General features: G+C 46.2%; 1 protein-coding gene and 1 pseudogene across 2 annotated transcripts in view; one reads left to right on the top strand and one right to left on the bottom strand.

The window, feature by feature from the left end:
• MATN2 (matrilin 2) overlaps window positions 1–18638 on the top strand; it is a 168181-nt gene that overhangs the window by 64761 nt on the left and 84782 nt on the right. For both annotated transcript variants that reach the window (XM_006159724.3, XM_006159723.3), the window contains exon 4: window positions 16547–16669. In XM_006159724.3, the coding sequence (XP_006159786.1) occupies window positions 16547–16669 (123 nt within the window). The remainder of the gene's footprint in view (window positions 1–16546; window positions 16670–18638) is intronic.
• Window positions 5526–6185, bottom strand: LOC114009861 (rRNA-processing protein FCF1 homolog; annotated as a pseudogene).

Genomic DNA, 18638 nt, shown 5'->3' with positions numbered 1-18638 from the left:
TAAACTCGGGGTGAAACCACATTTTAGTTCATTTGGACCTAACAGTACCATGCACTCTGGATTAGAGTCATGTAAGGAGTGGGGCAGAGGTGCATTCATTCCCTCACCCATTCAGTACCTGTGGGTTCCCCTCTACGGGCAAGCAGTCTTACTAGGTATTTTCTTATATATGATGTGCTTGAGACCAAAGAAACACGCAGATCTCAGCTTCTTTTGTGCCCACGTACACAGAACAGGTTATGAAAGATGCAATCAGTGTATGATTCTACTCGGTTCAGTCAATTCAGTGTATGTGGTTTTTTTTTTTTAAATTAAAAAAATTATATATATATATATATATGCCATGGGTGCATGCGCTCGCTTGAAAGAGACAGAGGGAAAATGAGAAACCACTCCTGGGATTGGTCACACCGCAATCCCTTCTCCCTTGTTTCCCTCCTAGAATTTTGGGCACACACACACTACACACATATGCCTGGTGTGATTTTCAACCTGCCGGGTTAGGGACTTGAACTGTGGTCAGCCATGTGGGAGTTCAACGTCTTAATGACTATGCCGCTCGCTGGTCCCAGTGTATGTATTTATATTTATACCCACAGAATTAATTAGGAGACCACAGAGACACTCCCAGTTTGTGACATTAGATAGGCAGGGACCAGATGGTGACTCAGGGTAAAGTGCAACGCTCTCCAAGGCTGACCTACATGGGAAGGCTCCAGGTTTACCTCTGGAGACTCCCTGAGTGTGCTGGGCAAGTGTGCACCAGTGATCCATGGCCAGCAGAGACTGCCGGTGGATTGTGGTGTCAGGACCCTGTTGGAAGTGCTTATCTCTGTCTCTTTCTTTCTTCTGCTCTCACTTGTGGGAAAAAATAAATAAATTTAGAAAAATATGGGCAGTGGTGGTGAAGTTTGGTAGTAGCTGAGGCTGAGAGATAACATTATCATAGGATAGGAGTGTTGAGCTGTGCTGTGTAAAACCCTTGGTTCTTTGGGTCCAGATCACTAAAATGAAGAGACCTGTCCCTAGGCGCAAAATAAAGCCACAACCACAATAAAAGTAGGTAGAAACGAGAATTTAATAGGGAAGAAGACTGTAGAAAAGAAGTACACCCAAAAGACTTTTGGGCAGGCAGGTTGCTAGGTAGCAACATGTTTGGAACTGGTTTAGGTGTTATTTTTATTATCAGAGGTGATAATGAATATTTATCAATGGGAGGTCTGTCACCTATCTGTGTTCTTTGAATTCTGGGGGCTGCTTCCTGTGCTTGTGCAACTCTGTCACAGGTAAAGAATTTGAGGAATTTTATTACCTAACTGCGCATGCCCAGTGTGAGCCATGCTGGTGGGAGCATCCCTATTAGGAGGAACTGCCCAATTAGTTTATCTCCCCAGTGGGAATCAGGATGTTGACCAAAATGTCTAGTTGGGTCTTTTTGAATTTATGAGGAGTGATAAGAGGGAAATTGTCAGTCATCCCTATGTGTCTTCCTTAGGTACCAAGGAAGAAAAACGGTATTTGCTTTGCCTTCCCGGCACCAGGAGCTGGGTGGGAAGAAGGCATCTTCATGGAGGTTCTGGTTGTAACTCCTGATAAATTGTCATTGATGTGAGAGGTGTCCTGCTATTCTCTTAGGATGGCCTGCTCATTACTAGCTAACTGCCTATCACAGCATCAGAGGACAAACCACCTGGGTTTGAGGGAAAACTGGTGAGTCTGGGAAGGAGCCCACACAAGTGGCTGGGTGCAGCTGGAGCTGGAGGATTAGAGTTCAAGGAAAAGGCCTGGCCTGGACATGCTTGGTGATGGTCACTGGCCTGAGAATGGATAAAATCTTGGAGGGAGAAAGAGAATGTGGAAAGCAAAGGTCAGGGTGTGAGCTCTGGGACGGCCCACAACCAGAGCATGGAGCAAGAATGCTAGGGTGAACAAGCCACACACACATGTTCACACACACAGCAGCTGCCCAGCAGCCGACTCAACAGCAAGGACTGACCTGCTGCTAAGACAGTCGTGGGCAGGAGCAGAGGGCTCGCTGAGCAGGGTCAACCCAGTCCTGGAGCTTCCACTTAACTCTGGCTCCTGAGCCTGGGAGCTTAGAGACCATCATGTGCATTTTGCCTACTCTCTGGCTGTGCCAAGGGACAGGGTTTAAAAAAAGTGGGAAGCTGGGTGAGTAGATCCCCACAAGAGAACTTCATCTACTAAATGTGAGTGGAGGAATGCAGCTAAGAAAGAACCCTCCCCAGCAGGGGCAAACAAGCATGAACCTTGTGCAGCTTCTCTGCTTGGGTCTTTGCACAAGTGGTGTCACTGCGTGAGGCCCTTGATGGTAGCATTAGCTTTGCAGGGGCTTTATTAGAAATGCAGGTCCTTGGCAGGCCATATGGCTTCAGGGTTAAGGCAGCCAGGTCCCACCCGGCCAGCTTCATGATTCGAAACCTAGCCCCAGCAGCTTGAAAACACAATGTGTGTGTGTGTGTGTGTGTGTGTGTGCATACCTCAAGTCCCAACAGGATGGGGAAATGGAGGAGAAGGGATTGTATGACCATGCCCAATAGGGGGTGTGCCTTCTCTCTCTGACTCTCTATGGCAAGGGCACACATCTGTCGAAATTAGAAAACAAACAGACAAAAATTCAGGTTGTCAAGATAACCTTACACCTACTGAATCAGGACCTGGGTGGGACCGGAACCCAGGAATGTAGGTTTTCACAAGTTCTCTAGTGTCTGCTGCAGTTTGAGGGTCACTGACAGATACGTCAAACAGTTATCTCCCTGGAAGAGTCCACTCAGAAGGGGGTCTTAATTGGCCCAACCATGGTACCTGCTGTTAAGATGATGAATTGGGGCCACATGGGAGACCTGGGTTCAATTCCCAGTCTAATCTAAAGGCTGGACACTGATAAACACCTGTAATCCCAGTGACTATGAAAACTAAGGCAGAAAGGTCACAAAACTTCAGGCTGCCCAGGACAAGATAGTGACATCTTATCTCAAAAAAAAAAAAAAAAGAGAGAAAGAGTGGCGTGTGGTGGTGCACACCTACAGCCCTAGCTGAAGCGAGAGATCAGAATCAAGAGAGGGTGAGACCCTGGTTTATGAACACATAAATATGATGAGATAACTCTTGGAAATGTGACAAGAGCTCTGTGAGAGTAGGGTATTATCTGCGCTTATTAATTAATATCGATCGACCCCATTCAACCAGATTTGCTTCTGTTTACAGGCTTTGTTCTAGGGATTTCTTCCTTTTTCCTTCTGCTTTCCCCACAGAAAACCAAAATCTTGTGAGTGAATTGCTTGAAAAAGAATTAAACTGTTGGGGGTGGGGAGGAGGAGACCAGGCACAGCTGGGGTTTGCCTGGGGGACCGGTTTGTTTTTCTCAGTGAAGTTGGGTTTGTTTTGTTTCTTTGGGGTAGAAGCACAAGGCTGATGACTCATATTTAATGTTGAAAGTCTTTAAATCCAAACTGCAGCTGTCAAAATAAGATTAGTGCTTCTAGGCATGATGAAAGAAAGGAGATGGTCCCCCAAACACAGCCCTAACTCTGTGGGAGCTTGGGGGTCGGAGCAGGCGAGACCCTGATGTTTCCCAGCTGAGTGAAAGAGCAGCCCTAAGAACACATTTCTCTTCTGTCTTGCTGTGATACACACTTCTGATCGCTGCCTCTCGGGTTAAATAACAGCAGGAGCAGTCAGAGTGTCTTGTAAAGGTGTTCATGTGCCTTGACTTCAGAGGATAGATTAAACCCTCGTCGGTGTCAACAGCATGCGGCGTGGCTTGTCTGAAATTCTGAAAAGTCCATAAAAACCCTCTGATTTAGCCTTGTACGATGTCAGCCACACTCTGTCTCATGCTCCCTTCGTCCCATGAAATTAAATGTCAGTTTTCTCTGGTCTGCGGCAGCACCAGGGTTTCAAGATCACAAACGGAAAGCCCTTAAATCTGAGTGTGTGTGAGCCTCTGGGGAAACACTGTGTGGATTTCTGCACGGAGCTGGACTCTGGGCTAGCAAATCCTCACTAATTAACTTCACCTGGGAGGACTGGGAGGCCTGAGCGGCTACAGTTACCATCCGTCATAAAATTCTTCAGGAACTGGGAGCAGCAAGTACATTTTGCTGTTAGCTATGTGCAAATGGTTGACCTCTGGCAAGGCATAGCATCTGCTTTGCTGTATCAGATTAATTTAGCATAGGCTCACAAAACAAACATAACCAAGGATTTTTTTAAAAAAAATTTTTATTTTTGGAGAGGTTTTGGCTATAGGCGCGTGTGCTAGCCAGCCAGACAGAGAGAGACAGAGAGACAGAAAGCGAGAAATCACCCCCCAGGGGGGATGGTCACACCACAATCCCTTCTCCTCCATTTTCCTCTTGGGACCTTGGGCACACACGCACACACACCCGGCGTTGAGTTTAAGCCACCGGGTCTGGGACTCGAACCACGGTCGACTACGTGGGAGTTCAGCGACATAGCCATTACGCTAACTGCTGGTCCCTTTTTTTTTTAAATTTTGAATCTAATTATCTATGTTTGCAGATTTCATAGGTATCCAATAAAGTAGAACTTTTTTTTTTTTTTTTTTTTTTTAGGTTTTTGCCATAGGGTCTTTGTGCTTGCCAGAGAGGACAGAGACACAGAAACACAGAGAGAGGGAAAGTGATAAATCACCCTTTAGGGGAGATGGTCACGCCACAGTTTCTTCTCCTTCATGCTCCTTTCAGGATCTTGGGCACGGACACTAACATGCCCAGTGTGATTTTTAAGCCACCAGGGCCAGGACTCGAACCACAGTCAGCCATGTGGGAATCCAGCCAACCTTAACCACCATGGCATATGCTGAGCCCACTATTCATTTTTTTTTTTTTTTGAGAGATTTTCACTGTAGGGCGCGTGCGCTCGCCAGACAGACAGGGAGAGACATAGAGACAGAAAGCGAGAAATCACCCCCCAGGGGGGATGGTCACGCCGCAATCCCTTCTCCTCCATTCTCCTCTCGGGATCTTGGGCACGCACGCACACGCGCCCGGCGTGAGTTTTAAGCCACCGGGTCCGGGACACGAACCGCGGTTGACTACGTGGGAGTCCAGCGACATAGCCATTACGCCAACTGCTGGTTCCCCATTTATTTTTTTTTTTAAGAGAGAATTTTCCTATAGGTCACTTGTGCTCACTGGAGAGACAGAGGGACAGAGATAGAGAGAAAGCAAGAAATTTCCCCCAGTGGGGATGGCCATGCCACAATCCTTTCTCCTCCATTCTCTTCTTAGGAGTTTGGGCATACAAGCACATGCGCCTGACATGAGTTTCAAGCCCCTGGATCCAGGATTCGAACCACAATTGACTATGTGGAGCCCAGTGATACTACCATTATGCTATTTGCTGGTCCCCATTTATTTTTTAGTTATTTATTTATGGGGGGGAGATTTTTTAATCTTTCATGACATACAGCATGTTTAGTGAACTGGCAACAGAAATATTTGGTCACAGAAAGGCAGAGGAACTTTGTCCTTTAAGAATTAGAACCTAGTGGCTCCATAATCATCTGGCATCCACTCAATGTTGTTTCTGTGGGTAGAAATGTACGTGATAGGAACTCCTGGGATCTTTGGGATTCTTGGTTTAAGGTCTCGGCCAACTGTGGCCACGATGTGACACTTGTGCTGAGTTACTCTCTGTGCTAAGCAGTCATCTGCATAGGTTCCTTTATGTGTGCATGGTCATCGTTCAAATCTTGGATCCTTAGTGATCCTTAGAGCCACTCGATACTTTCGCCCCAGTTTCTTAGTTTCGGCCATTACACAGTCAGTTATACCAGGGATCACTTGGCATACAGACAGCCCGGCATTCACTGCACCAAGTCCAGTTTGGCTTTAATGGAAAAGTTGATAAAGTTGGTATCAACCAGGATGTGGTAGGGTGGACCCAGCTGTGTGTTATATTGAAAGAATAAGCAGGAAGGGTGTTGGGGGACGTCTCTCTTCTTCAGCGTGCTAGGCTCTTTCTTTTCTTGCTTTTTAGGTTTTAATCTATCATTTTCTTTATTATCCCCTCGTGACTCTCATATCTCTGAGTAGTCCAAGAACCCCGCTCATTCTGGACACTCACAGCCGCTGATCTATGAGACTAAGCATTTCCTTCATGGTAGCATACTTTCTTGTTTTCTTTTGTTTCCCCATGCTCACGCCACACTTGTTTCTTCCAGAATGAGAGAGATTTTTTTTTTTTTTGAGAGATTTTCACTGTAGGGCGCGTGCGCTCACCAGAAAGACAGAAAGTGAGAAATCACCCCCTAGTGGGGATGGCCACACCGCAATCCCTTCTCCTCCATTCTCCTCTTGGGATCTTGGGCATGAGTTTAAGCCACCGGGTCCAGGACTCGAACCGTGGTCGACTACATGGAAGTCCCAGCAAAATAGCCATCACACTAACTGCTGGTCCCAAGAATGGGAGAGATTTTTGATAGGGTCTCACTATGTCAGGATCCACGTGGGCCAGCCTCCTAGCTAACCAGAACTATAGGCACAGATCACCACATTTGGCCTGTTTAGGCTGGACTGGGAACGAAACCCAGGACTCCTGTGCAGCCCAACCCTCTGGGCAACGGTGTCTTAGCAGCATGTGCCACTGCGGCCAAAGCCACCTGTACCAGAATTGCGATGTGGGCAAAGTACGTTTGAAATGCTTCCCTCACCCATCGTAAGTCTGTCTGCACCTCTTTCCTTTCCTTTCCGCCGGATTTGAAAAGGAGAGGAGTGCTCTTGTTTGTTCAGTACCCACTATTGGTCAGATGCTTTACCCATCTACATTATTTCATGTGACCCTGTAAAGAAGATATTTCCCCCACTAAATTTTTTAACCTCTCTATGGAAGTCACACTTCATGAACGTTCCTTGGCTGCAGTCACACAGCTGGAGTCAGGTGTGACTCCAAAGTTGAAATGCTTTTCATCTGCTTGCCTCAGCTCTTGCCAGAAGGCATATGCACTCACCAGAGAGAGACAGAGAGAGATAGTGAGAGGAAAGTGGGAAATCACCCCCCAGGGAGAATGATTACTCCACAATCCCTTCTCTTCCCTTCTCCTCCTGGGAGTCTAGCACACATGCACATGCACCCAGTGTGACTTTTAAGCCACCAAGTCTGGGACTTGAACCACAGTCAGTCAAGTGGGGGTCTAGCACCTTAACCACCACACCACCTGCTGACCTCACCCCTACCCTTTCTGATCAGACATAACAGACATAACTGCCTTACTGCAATGACAGTTCTCTCCATCCTTTTTTAAAAATTTCATTTCATTTCATTTGTTATTATCATTTATTTTTTAATTTGATCAGAGACAGAGAGAAAGAAAGGGAAAGTGAGAAAGCAAGCCTCCAGGTCTGGGACTTAAACTATAGTTGGCCATATGGGAGTCCAGCACCTTTACCACTACACCACCTGCTGGGCCCTCCATCCCTCTTTTTAATATCACCTCCTTGTACAAAATCATCTTTTCAGTGAAGCCACATTTTGATCACACTGTTTAAAATGGAAACCCTCCTCTCTTCTTGACTCTCCCAACTCCCCCTTTCTGTTTATAAGATAATATTCTGGGACCAGCAGGTGGCGTGGTGGTTAAAGGGTGCTGAACTCCCACATGGCCGACCGTGGTTAGGGTCCCAGACCTGGCTGCATGCTTTCTCATTTTCTCTCACTCCCTCTGTTCCTCTCTGGTCAAAATAAGATAAAATAAATAAATGAATAAAGATAAAATAAAATAATTCTTTTTTAAAAAGAGCTATTAAAATTTCTTTTTAATAAAAAAAGATAATATTCTACATTTTAAAAAATGTTGACCAGGCTGGCCTTGAACTTGCAGTCTTCTTGCCTTAGCCTCTGCATATTTTTATCTATTTTATTTTGTTTATTTTTGGTCCCCAATCATAATGTGCTAACATATATTTAACAGAATAAAAAACTCTAATCTGTAGTGTTTGCCTATCTCTATGGTGTAAATACTCCCGCCATGGCCATTTGAAGTTACCAGCTTGGCCTCATTGAATGTGGAGTTGGGAAGAGATCCATGTAATCTGTTCCTGTGAGTCACACACTGATTTCTCCACTAGACTGTACAGACCCTTCCAGCTGTACGACTTCTGCCCAGTAACACTCCTAATTGAGACAGTGCTCTGCTGGCCAGGAAGGAAGGCCATCGGGTCAAATCAACAGACGTCCACAAGGCACCCTTACTGTGTGAACTGCATGATATTTCACAGGCACTAAGATGAGCACCAAGGCTTTAGGACGGGTCCTCTCCCTCACTGGGCCTACTTCCCAGGTGGGAGAGGTGAGTGAGGAACATCTGACAAGCTTATGTGTGTATAACATGGACATGGCTTCATTTGTCAAGTACTTTTCGAGCAACTACACTGTGTCAAGCACTGGGCTAGGTATGGGGACACGGCAGATAGCAAGGCTCACAGGTTCCTATCAGTGCAATTGCTCTGCCGTCTGCAGTGGGAGACTGGGTCCCAGATGCCACTGTGCTCTGAGCCCTCTTCTGGTATGGGAATGCCACTTGCTGGGCATGAGGGGAGGCACGGAGATCTGGAGAGTTTGGTTCTCACCTCCTCATCCTCCCAGCACTCCCTTTCTGATTTAAGACCTTCAAAGCATGCCTGTGGGAGGCAGGGCATGCGGGCCTTTGTCACTGCTCACTCAGCACATAAAACACTCATGGGACACCAACTGCACACTCTCGGTCACCACGCTGAGCTCTGGGGAACTGTCCCCGAGCCAGACCAGCTCATATGCTAAGGGGTGATCACCATCTAGACATGTCACTCGGTATAGATGGCTAATGGGGACTCCAATGCTCTCATCCCCCACGGCTGATTTCATCGCTGTCAGGACATCCTCCCAGGCTATGAGGAAGACGAACTGTTTTTCAGAAGTATAAAGAATCATCCCAAACGTCTGTATTTGTTTCAAATGGAAGCGACTACTGCCAGAAAAACAACAAAGTTGTTTTGCCAGAACGCAGTCTGTACTCATTCCTTTGTTATTCCTGTATTTATGTCTTTGTTTAATTAGCTTAATCCCTCAATGGTTTCCCTGGGGTCGGCACAGATCACTCATGGCTGTAAATCGCCAACATTCTAAAAACAGCCTAAAAGGATGATCCATGTGAAGCCAACTGGCAAGGCCGCTGTTCATGGGACAGTTTTTCTGGAATGTGAGCAGTAACCCCTCCTGGTTTCACCACACTTCGCACCCTCATTCAGTGCCTGGGCGTCTCTCAGCCTCTTGAAGACCACAGGAAGGGCAGCAATGCCTGAGATTTGTGTAAAGGGAGAAACTGAGCTGGGGCGGGGGAGGTGGGGGCAGACCCCTAGAACTGAGCACCTACCCCTAGAGGGTTGTGGGGGCTTATTAATCCATTAGGTTCAGTTCTGTGACTCTCAGCCTGGCTACAACCTGGGGCCATATTGTGAGCATGAACCACAACACCGTCACATCCTACTCTCAAACAGTCTGACTTATTTTTGGGGTGGGGAGAATGTGTGGCATCAGGATTTTTAAAAAGTCCCCAGATGGGGGACCAACAGGTGGCATGGTGGTTAGCGCTCTGGATCCCACATGGCCAGCTGTGCCGTTTGAATCCTGGACCTGGAGGCTTGAAAAACATGCTAAACGCATGTGTATTTGTGCCCAAAATGCAGAGAGGAGAGTGAAGAAGGGATTGTGGTGTGGCCATCCCCCTGGAGGTGATTTATCACTTTCCTTCTCTCTCTCCATTTCTCTCTGTTTCTCCAGGGAGCACACCCGCCCTATAGCAAAAATCTAAAAAGAAAAGGTCCCCAGCTGAGTCTTTCTGTCACAGGAACTTTGCACTTACTCACTGGCTGTACTGAGTGTCCCTGCCGAGCTGAAAGGAACAGCTGTTCATCCCCTCCCTCCTACCTGCCCTTCAAGGAGAGTCTTTAGGATCTTTCTTTAAGGGCCTGCCTCATTGCTTTAGACTTGCTACTTTCAAAATGTCTTTGGTAATATGTTAACTTTTTCATTTCAATTATTTTTTTTTTGAGAGTTTTTTTTTGCTATAGGATGTGTACGGTCGCCAGAAAGACAGAGAGAGACAGAGAGAAAGCGAGAAATCCCCCCCCAGGGGGGATGGCCATGCCGCAATCCCTTCGCCTCCATTCTCCTCTTGGGATCCTGGGCACGCACACACATGTGCCCAGCGTAAGTTTAAGCCACTGGGTCTGGGACTCAAACCACAGTCGGCTACATGGGAGTTCAGCGACATAACCATTACGCTAACTGCTGGTCCCTCTTTTCAGTTTTTAATTTGGGTCAGCCAAGTGGCATGGTGGTTAACGTGGTTGGATCTCAGATGGCTGACTGTTTGGTTGAGTCCCGGACCTGGTGGCTTGAGAAACATGCTGAGCACATGTGTGTACATGCCCAAAATCCCGAGAAGAGATTGGGGAAGAAGGGATTGTGATGTGGCCATCTTCCTAGAGAGAGTTTTCTCACTCTCTCTCTCTGGCAAGTGCATGTACCCTATAGTAAATGAAATAATATCAATAACAGTAATGAAGTTTATTGTCGTTGTTGTAGAAAGATTTTTTGCTATAGGGCGCATGCGCTTGCCAGAGAGACAGAAAGCAAGTAATCACCTCCCAGGGACAATGGCCACATTGCAATCCCTTCTCCTCCATTTTTCTCTCGGGATTTTGGACACACACGCACATGCACCTGGTGTGAGTTTCAAGCCTCCAGGTCCGGGACTCAAACTGTGGCCGGCCATGTGGGAGTCTAGTGACGTAAATAACCATTATGCCATCTGCTGGTCCCAATAATAAAGTTTTAAACTTATTTCCAGAGGAAGAGGGAGAGAAGCATCCCCAACAGGGCCCCTGTGCGGTGGGGATCTACCCCATTATCTTCTGACCCAGATCGTGGGTACCCTTGCCACTGCCCGACGAGCTCAGGGAGGCCCTAGGACGGAACCCAGGACTTTTCTCATGTGGCTCCAGCTGTGGGATTGCTGTGCCAGTGCCTGGCCCCCATTCTTTCATTATTATTAAAGTTTTTGTTAGAAAATTTAAAATCAGACAACTATTAGAAAATAAAATTCACCACTTCCTGTCACTTCTTGATAACCACAGCTAGGCAGGATTTCTGCCAGCTGCCTGGAGCAGAAAACGAGAGAACCCAGGTGGAAAAACTCTTGCCTTCCTGCCCAGAGACAGACTCGGGATGTTGGGGGTCAGCTGGCTCCAGCGTGCTGGAGCGTCACTTCTCAGCCAGCGGGACTTTGTGTGGAGATACCGCCTAACTGCTTAGAGCTTAGAGCGTAGTAAGGAAGACGTGGTGAGTACGTCACCGCACAAACATGCATGTCCTTCACACTGTGATGCCAGGGGGGAAACGTTCGGTGGTGCATGACACTTGACGGCCCTCACAGCAAGAGGTGAGCTTCCCCATCACCATGAGGCACACCAAGGCCACTTCATGCTAGGATTCAGAAACCTACCACCGCACCAATCAAAGCACTGAGTTTCCTGTAGCTATGCTCAAAGTATGGAGGTTTCCCAGAGCCAAGAGACTCCATGATGCCGCCAGATTTACTCTCCCAAAGCACAACACAGATTACATCTCTGGTCTCCCTCCATCCTTTTTTCTCTTAAGAATTATTTATTTATTTAATACTCATCATCATCATTATTATGATTCATTATTATTTAATTTGACCAGAATGAGACAGAGGGAGAGGAAGAGAAAGTGAGAAAGCAAGCTGCCAGGTTCGGGACTTGAACCGTGGTTGGCCGAGTCTTGGTTTCCCTTTTTTTAAGTTTTTTTTTTTTTTTCCCTTGAGTGGCCCCCATTGCCTGCTGAATGGAGCGTGGAAGACCTGGCTACCTGCAGATGATCCTCTGCATCTGGTGTCAGTGGTCCACCCCATCCTCTCTCCTGCTCGTCTCCCGGATTCCGAGTGGAGTTCAGCTGCCACGCCTATCCTACTTTCCTCCACTTCCGCACATTTGTTCATGCTGTTCCTCAGCCGGGAGTGCTGCTTCTCCGTCTCCCAATGTCTAACACTTAACCGCGAGCCTTTCCCCACCCACTCTTGGCTGGCAGTGATCCATTCCAATTCTGAACTCCCACGGTGTTGTCAGCCCCTTCTTAGGGATTCCATCATGTTCCACCTCTCGTTTCAGTGCTTTGGGTAGCATCTGACAGCCACGCTGGCCTTTCAGGGCCTTGGAAGGGGCTAGCTTGCATCACCACAGGACCTTAACACCCCAGGGCCCTTGCACGCACTCTTCTTTCAGCCAGAAACATTCTTCCAAGGGCTTGACATTACTAACTCCTAGTAGAATACGAGCAGCATGATAACAGGAATCCCCTGTTTGTTCTGCCCATCACTATAGCCACAGTGCCTGAGACACAGTAGGTGCTTGATACTTGTCTATTGGATAAAAGAGTAAATATTCTGATTCAGTGTTTTTTGTTTTTCTTTTGCTATAGCGTACATGCATTCACTAGAGAGAGAGAGAGAGAGAGAGAGAGAGAGAGAGAGAGAGAGAAATTGCCCTTGAACGGGGATGGCTATGACTCAGTCCCTTCTCCTTCAGTCTCCTCTTTGGATTTTGGTCATGCATGCACATGTGCCAGTGTGATTCTCAAGCCACCAGGTCTGGAACTTAAATTGTGTAGCTGCCCATGTGGGATCCAGCACCTTAACTTCAGAGATGCCACCTGCTGGACCCGAGATATTTCCTTTTTGACAAGTTTCATTTCTTTCATGAGTGAGTGTGAGAGAAGAGGAGAGACAGCAGAATCTTGAGGCCACAATCCATCCTGGGCTCATGGGCTCACATACTCAGGGAGGTCTCTGAACACAAACCCAGAACCTTCCATGTGGGTCAGCAGAGTGCTGCGTTTTTTCTCTGTGCCACTGACCAGCCCTTGATTCAGATATTTCTTATATCTCTGACCTAGGCTTATAACTAACTGTAGGTTTTGCCATTTCCAATTACTCCCTGTGGTTTTTGCATCAGCTGAAGTTTTTCTCTGATTATTGCTGTTTTCCTCACATCTGAATTCATTGGACATCTATACTGAAAATCGCAATTGGAATTCCCAAATGGAAATCTAAGATATAAACATACTGGTAAAAGATAAAGGAATTTTTGTCTATAATTGCCCATCTACTTTATTGATTTGGGAATTGAAATACTTCTTTTAGGATTTTTAAAATCAGAATTTGGACTAGCCAGCATGTGGTGATGAGTGTGGCTGGATCCCATATGGCTGACTGAGTGGTTTGAATTCTGGATCTAGTGGTTTAAGAAACATGCCAGTGTGTGTATGTGGGTGCCTAAAATCCCAAGAAGAGAATGGAGGAGATGGGATTGAGGTGTAGCCATCCCCCTGGGGTGCTTTTTCACTTTCCCTCTCTCCCTCTGTCTCTGTCTCTCCAGTGAGTGCACCTACCCTGTAGCAAATTGAAAAACAAAACAAAACAGAATTCATATTTGTGGAATCTTAGATGTACACATTTTTTAATGTGATGATGCAGATTTTGTGGTTTTTAATTGTTTAATGCAGGGACCAGCGGATAGCATAATATTTATGTCGCTGGACTCCCACATAGTCACCTGTGGTTTGACTCCAGGAGCCAGTGGCTTGAAACTCTTGCTGGATGCATGTGCATGTGTGCCCAAAATCCTGAGAGGAGAATGGAGAAGAAGGAATGGTGGCATGGCCATCCTCTCCGTGGTGGTGGTGGGGGTGATTTCTTGCTTTCTGTCTCTCTGGTGAGGGCACGCTCTCTATAGCAAAAAAAATTCTCAAAAAATTGTTTAATGCACTTACTAGAAATGCTGATTAAATCAGCTTTAATATTTTTGATCAATCAGATAGTATGTTTATCTGAAAGCATAACATACTATGAAACTTAAAGCCCTGGGAGATGCAATTAAAGTGTACCTAGTATGGGACCAGCAGTTGGTGTAATGGTTGTGTCACTGGACTCCCATGTAGTCAACCGCAGTTTGAGTCCCAGACCCAGTGGCTTAAACTCACGCCGGGCACATATGTGTGCATGCCCAAGATCCCAGGAGGAGAATGGAGAAGAAGGGATTGCAGCGGCATGGCCATCCCCCCTGGGAAATGATTTCTCGCTTTCTGTCTCTGTCTTTCTGGTGAGTGCATGTGCCTTATAGCAAAAACTTCTTCAAAAAAAAAAAAAAAGTGTACCTAGTAGACTTAGAGATTAATCAAGCTTTCTAGGCAATTGAGATTTTAGCATATCTGTTAAAGTGTTAACTCTTTTTTTAAAAACAAGTTTTCTTATTTCCTGAAAGAGAAAGAAAGATAAGCATCCTCCGTAGGTTCTCGTTCCGCAGTCCTTCCCAACCAGCCAGGGTCGTGGGCATGCACATATGCACTTGACATGTACAGGTCTACCTGGGAACAAACCTCCGTCTTCCACATGGCTTCCAGCATTGCAGAGCCGTGTGCTGCCACTGCACCGCTGCAGCTGGGCCAACAGTGATAGCTTTTAACCAGAGACATTTCTCTTTAATGTATTACTCCCTTTAACCCTCTCAGATTTCCTCCCATTTTAGTGGTAAAATCACTGGAAAGGTTAGCTGTGTCATAGCATCCAAGGCGTTCTCTTTGCTGGGAAATAGCATCATATCAGCCTGTCTGTGCCAATCAGAGTGAATCATTGGTGGAGAGAAGATGCCCTTAACCTTTCCATCTTCTGAATTATTCTAGTTCTGTTGCAGTAGATGCATCCTCTAAGTGTATTCCTACAGTACATGTGAAAAAACAGTCAGAGCTCCGCATTTTGTAGATATGTAATACATTTGACCAGGGCTGGCCCTGTAGCCTGGTGGTTTAAAAAGCTGGATCTCACATAGCTGACTGCAGTTTGAATCTTGGCCTCGGCAGTTTGGAAAACATACTAGATGCATGTGTATGCATGCCCCAAAGGGAGCATGGAGAAATGGAGGAAAGGGATGGAGAAATGGAGGGAAAAAAATTGTGACGTGACCAAGCCCTATTGGGAGGTGTTCTCTTCCTCTCTCCCTTTCTCTCTGGCTCTCTCTCTCTCTCTCTGTCAAGCATACACATGCTCTGGCAATTATAAACAACTAAACACATAATACATATGGATACATACTAAACACATAAACACATACATATGGATATATATACACACTACATATGTGACTAATGTAAGATCGCAGATACCCATTTCTCCCTAGCAATCTTCATTATTTTCACCTAACCTCTTTCAGCTTCTCCATTATCCGTATTTGTTTCTGGCATGAATAGAGCACAAAGAGGATTTTTTAAAGATCCTTCTGGTGAACAAATGGAATGAGGAAATGTACATCCAAAGGGATTGATGCAGACTTGGGAATCAAGGCTATTCTTGGACTTGCCATGTTTTTGAGTAGCAGGTCCTTTAACTCTGCTCCCCCTGGGCTGCCCCACCTGCAAACTGTCAGGGTCAGACTATCATGGTGTAAACCAGTGAGAGTGAGATCGTGGAAGGCTTTGGGATCCCAAAGGATAGGAATGGAGCTTGATACCAACGAGTGCACATGCTCGATGATAATTGACAGTCCCCAGGAGCCATTGAAATGTTTTCAGAGCACTTCTCATCGACATAAGAAAATACAAACTGATGTTAACTAACAACTATTTCACGTATTCCCTAGAGGTGATGAATAATTCCAATTTTGAATAACATCTGCATGTATACACAGAAATCTACTTAGAAAGAAAACTCACTAAAATGTTAATAGCATTTCCTCTAAGTGGGAGGATTACAAGTGTTTGTTTTGTTTTCCAGAGAGAGAGACATTTTTGCTATAGGACATGTGTGGTCATCAGAGAGATATAAAACAAAAAATCACCCCTCAGGGGTATGGCCACACTACAATCCCTTCTCCATTCTCCTCTCAGGATTTTGGGCATGCATGGTCCCTTACTTAAACTGTACCAATTACGTGGGAGTCCAGCAACTTAACCACTATGTCATCTGCTGATCCCCAGGTGGGGGTATTAACAGGTTGATTTGCTTATATATTTTTTCTGTTTTCAAGATTTTCAGCATATTGGGAACCAGCAGTTAGCATAACGGCTATGTCGCTGGACTCCCACGTAGTCGACTGTGGTTCGCGTCCTGGACCCGGTGGCTTAAAAAACTCACGCCGGGTGTGTGTGCGTGCGTGCCCAAGATCCCGAGAGGAGAATGGAGGAGAAGGGATTGCGGCGTGACCATCCCCCTGGGGGGTGATTTCTCGCTTTCTGTCTCTATGTCTCTCTCTGTCTGTCTGGCGAGCGCACGTGCCCTATAGTGAAAAAGCTCTCAAAAAAAAAAAAAATTAAGATTTTCAGCATATTTGCACTTGCAGTGTTTTACAAAGTGATTTTACCAAGTGCCACAGGCTGGTTCATGGCAGGACCCTGTGCTCAGGGTGCTATTCCTCCCGCACTGTGTTCTAATGGTGTGTCTTTGCCTCAGTCCAGGACCTGTGTGCCACAGAGGACCATGCCTGCGAGCAGCTCTGTGTGAACGTGCCGGGCTCCTTCGTCTGCCAGTGCTACAGCGGCTACCTCCTGGCAGAGGATGGGAAGAGCTGTGTGGGTGAGTATCCTTCCAGCTCTGCTGTGCAGGACAAGTTAGGCATGGTGCGGAGGAAGGGAGGCTCGATTTGCACCTCCCACAGAGCCATTTCTCTCCTCTGGGTTTCAAACTCTTGCTCAGTTCTTTGGTTTAGTCGTTGGGCAGCATTTGCACTTTAAAAGCTTCATTTATGGCTGAGATCAGCATTTTCTCATTCTGGGCCCTTAGCGGAAGGCATATTTATGAAAATCTATGTAAATAGGAGTGTCAGTTACTGCATGGCTTGAAAGGGACTGGGCAGATTTTCTTCCAGTGTGGAGGGTATGACTGAAATAGCCTGACTTAAAGAGAGCTCATGCGTTATGCATGAAACTCCCTTGGCCATGGGCGGGGTTGTTGAGTGGCATATCATGGACTACGCAGCCTTCCTCCCAGTACTGGGCCTGCAGCTGAGTGAGAAGCCCAAGTGGCACCCAGGGTAAGCGCCCAGCCTTGTGTAATGAGATAGCACTGCCCTGGAAAAAGTGGCAGCCGTGAACATGAGGCCCAGTTGAGGAGTCTCAAGGGCAGGTTAGGAGCTGCAGGCACTGACTCTCAGTCAACTGAGCACTCTTCCGGCTGCATGACTCCATTCTGAGGGATCAGGTAAGAGGTAGGAGAGGCAGGATTGGCATCTGATTTCTTCAGTGGTAGAGACAGTTTTCTCAGCACCTGCACAGCAGGCCAAAAAATCCCTCTTATGGGTGTGGCCCCTCCCAGTTTCTCTACAAAGCCCTTTAACTGTGCACGGTCTCGTTCATCCTTATACCTTCAAACCATGCCTGGCAGACAGTGGGTGTCCAATAAACTCAACTAGATGGTGTATGAGGCAGAAAATCTGGAAGGAAAAGGATTTGAGTGACATCAGGACTGGAATTTGGATTTTTTTTTTAAGTTTATTTTATTTCTTCTATGAGCAAGAAGGTCAAGAGAGAAGGACAGAACCCTCAATATGGTTTTGATGCCATGAAAAACCCCTAGCTTCAGCCAACCCCAGGTCATGGGCATATGTGTGCCCAGCGTATTCAAGGAGGTCTCAGGATGCGAACCTGGAGCTGCACCACAGTCTGCCCTCTAGGACTTTGATTTCTGACTAAATCCTGCGATCTCTGTGCCTTTGTTTCCAGAGGCCCTGTTAATATCTTGCTTCTCACAGTCTATGCTTTCATTGCTATCATTATTATTATTATTATTATTTAGAGGTTTTTGCTATAGGGCTCATGTGCCCGCCAGACAGACAGAGAGAGACAGAGAGACAGAAAGCGAGAAATCACCCCCCAGGGGGGATGGCCATGCCGCAGTCCCTTCTCCATTCTCCTCTTGGGATCTTGGGCACGCATGCACACGCGCCTGGCGTGAGTTTTAAACCACCGGGTTTGGGACGCGAACCATGGTCGACTACATGGGAATCCAGCGACATAGCCATTACGCTAACTGCTGGCCCCTCATTATTATTATTTTAACACATAGACGTTATGTTTTCTAGCATACCTTGGTTCTTAGCTAGGGGTGTACAAAGAAAAAAACAGCAAAACCAAAAGTGCAGGTGGTAGCTTGCTATTTGAGTGATGAGACTACCATGGGTTGGTTTGTTTTTATACACTTGATGGTGTTGAAAACCACCCTCATCAGAAGGCTGTAAATGTAATTAGTCTCCTGAGCCTTAGGGTTGGATTTTTAATTTTTTTTTTAGATATATTTATTTATTACATTTAGTCACTGTACATCTTTACAGCTTACTAAATGAATTTTCTCAGCGTGAATGCTGTGTATTATTAATCCAGTCAAAGATACTACTAAACACATTATTATCAATACATGATTTTCCATTTTTGTGTCCGTTAAATATTTTGCCTTTTTTTTTCCCCCTTGATTCCTTTCTGCCTGCCCCCAGCATTGGCTTTTTTTCCCTTAATCTGCTGATGGTGACCATGATGGAGTATCAGGGTAT

This window comes from Tupaia chinensis, unplaced genomic scaffold (genome assembly GCF_000334495.1).
Source record: "Tupaia chinensis unplaced genomic scaffold, TupChi_1.0 Scaffold000646_1, whole genome shotgun sequence".
Classification (NCBI taxonomy): domain Eukaryota; kingdom Metazoa; phylum Chordata; class Mammalia; order Scandentia; family Tupaiidae; genus Tupaia; species Tupaia belangeri.
The sequence above is the reverse complement of the archived record's forward strand: the minus strand, read 5'-3'. Positions and strand labels throughout refer to the sequence as shown.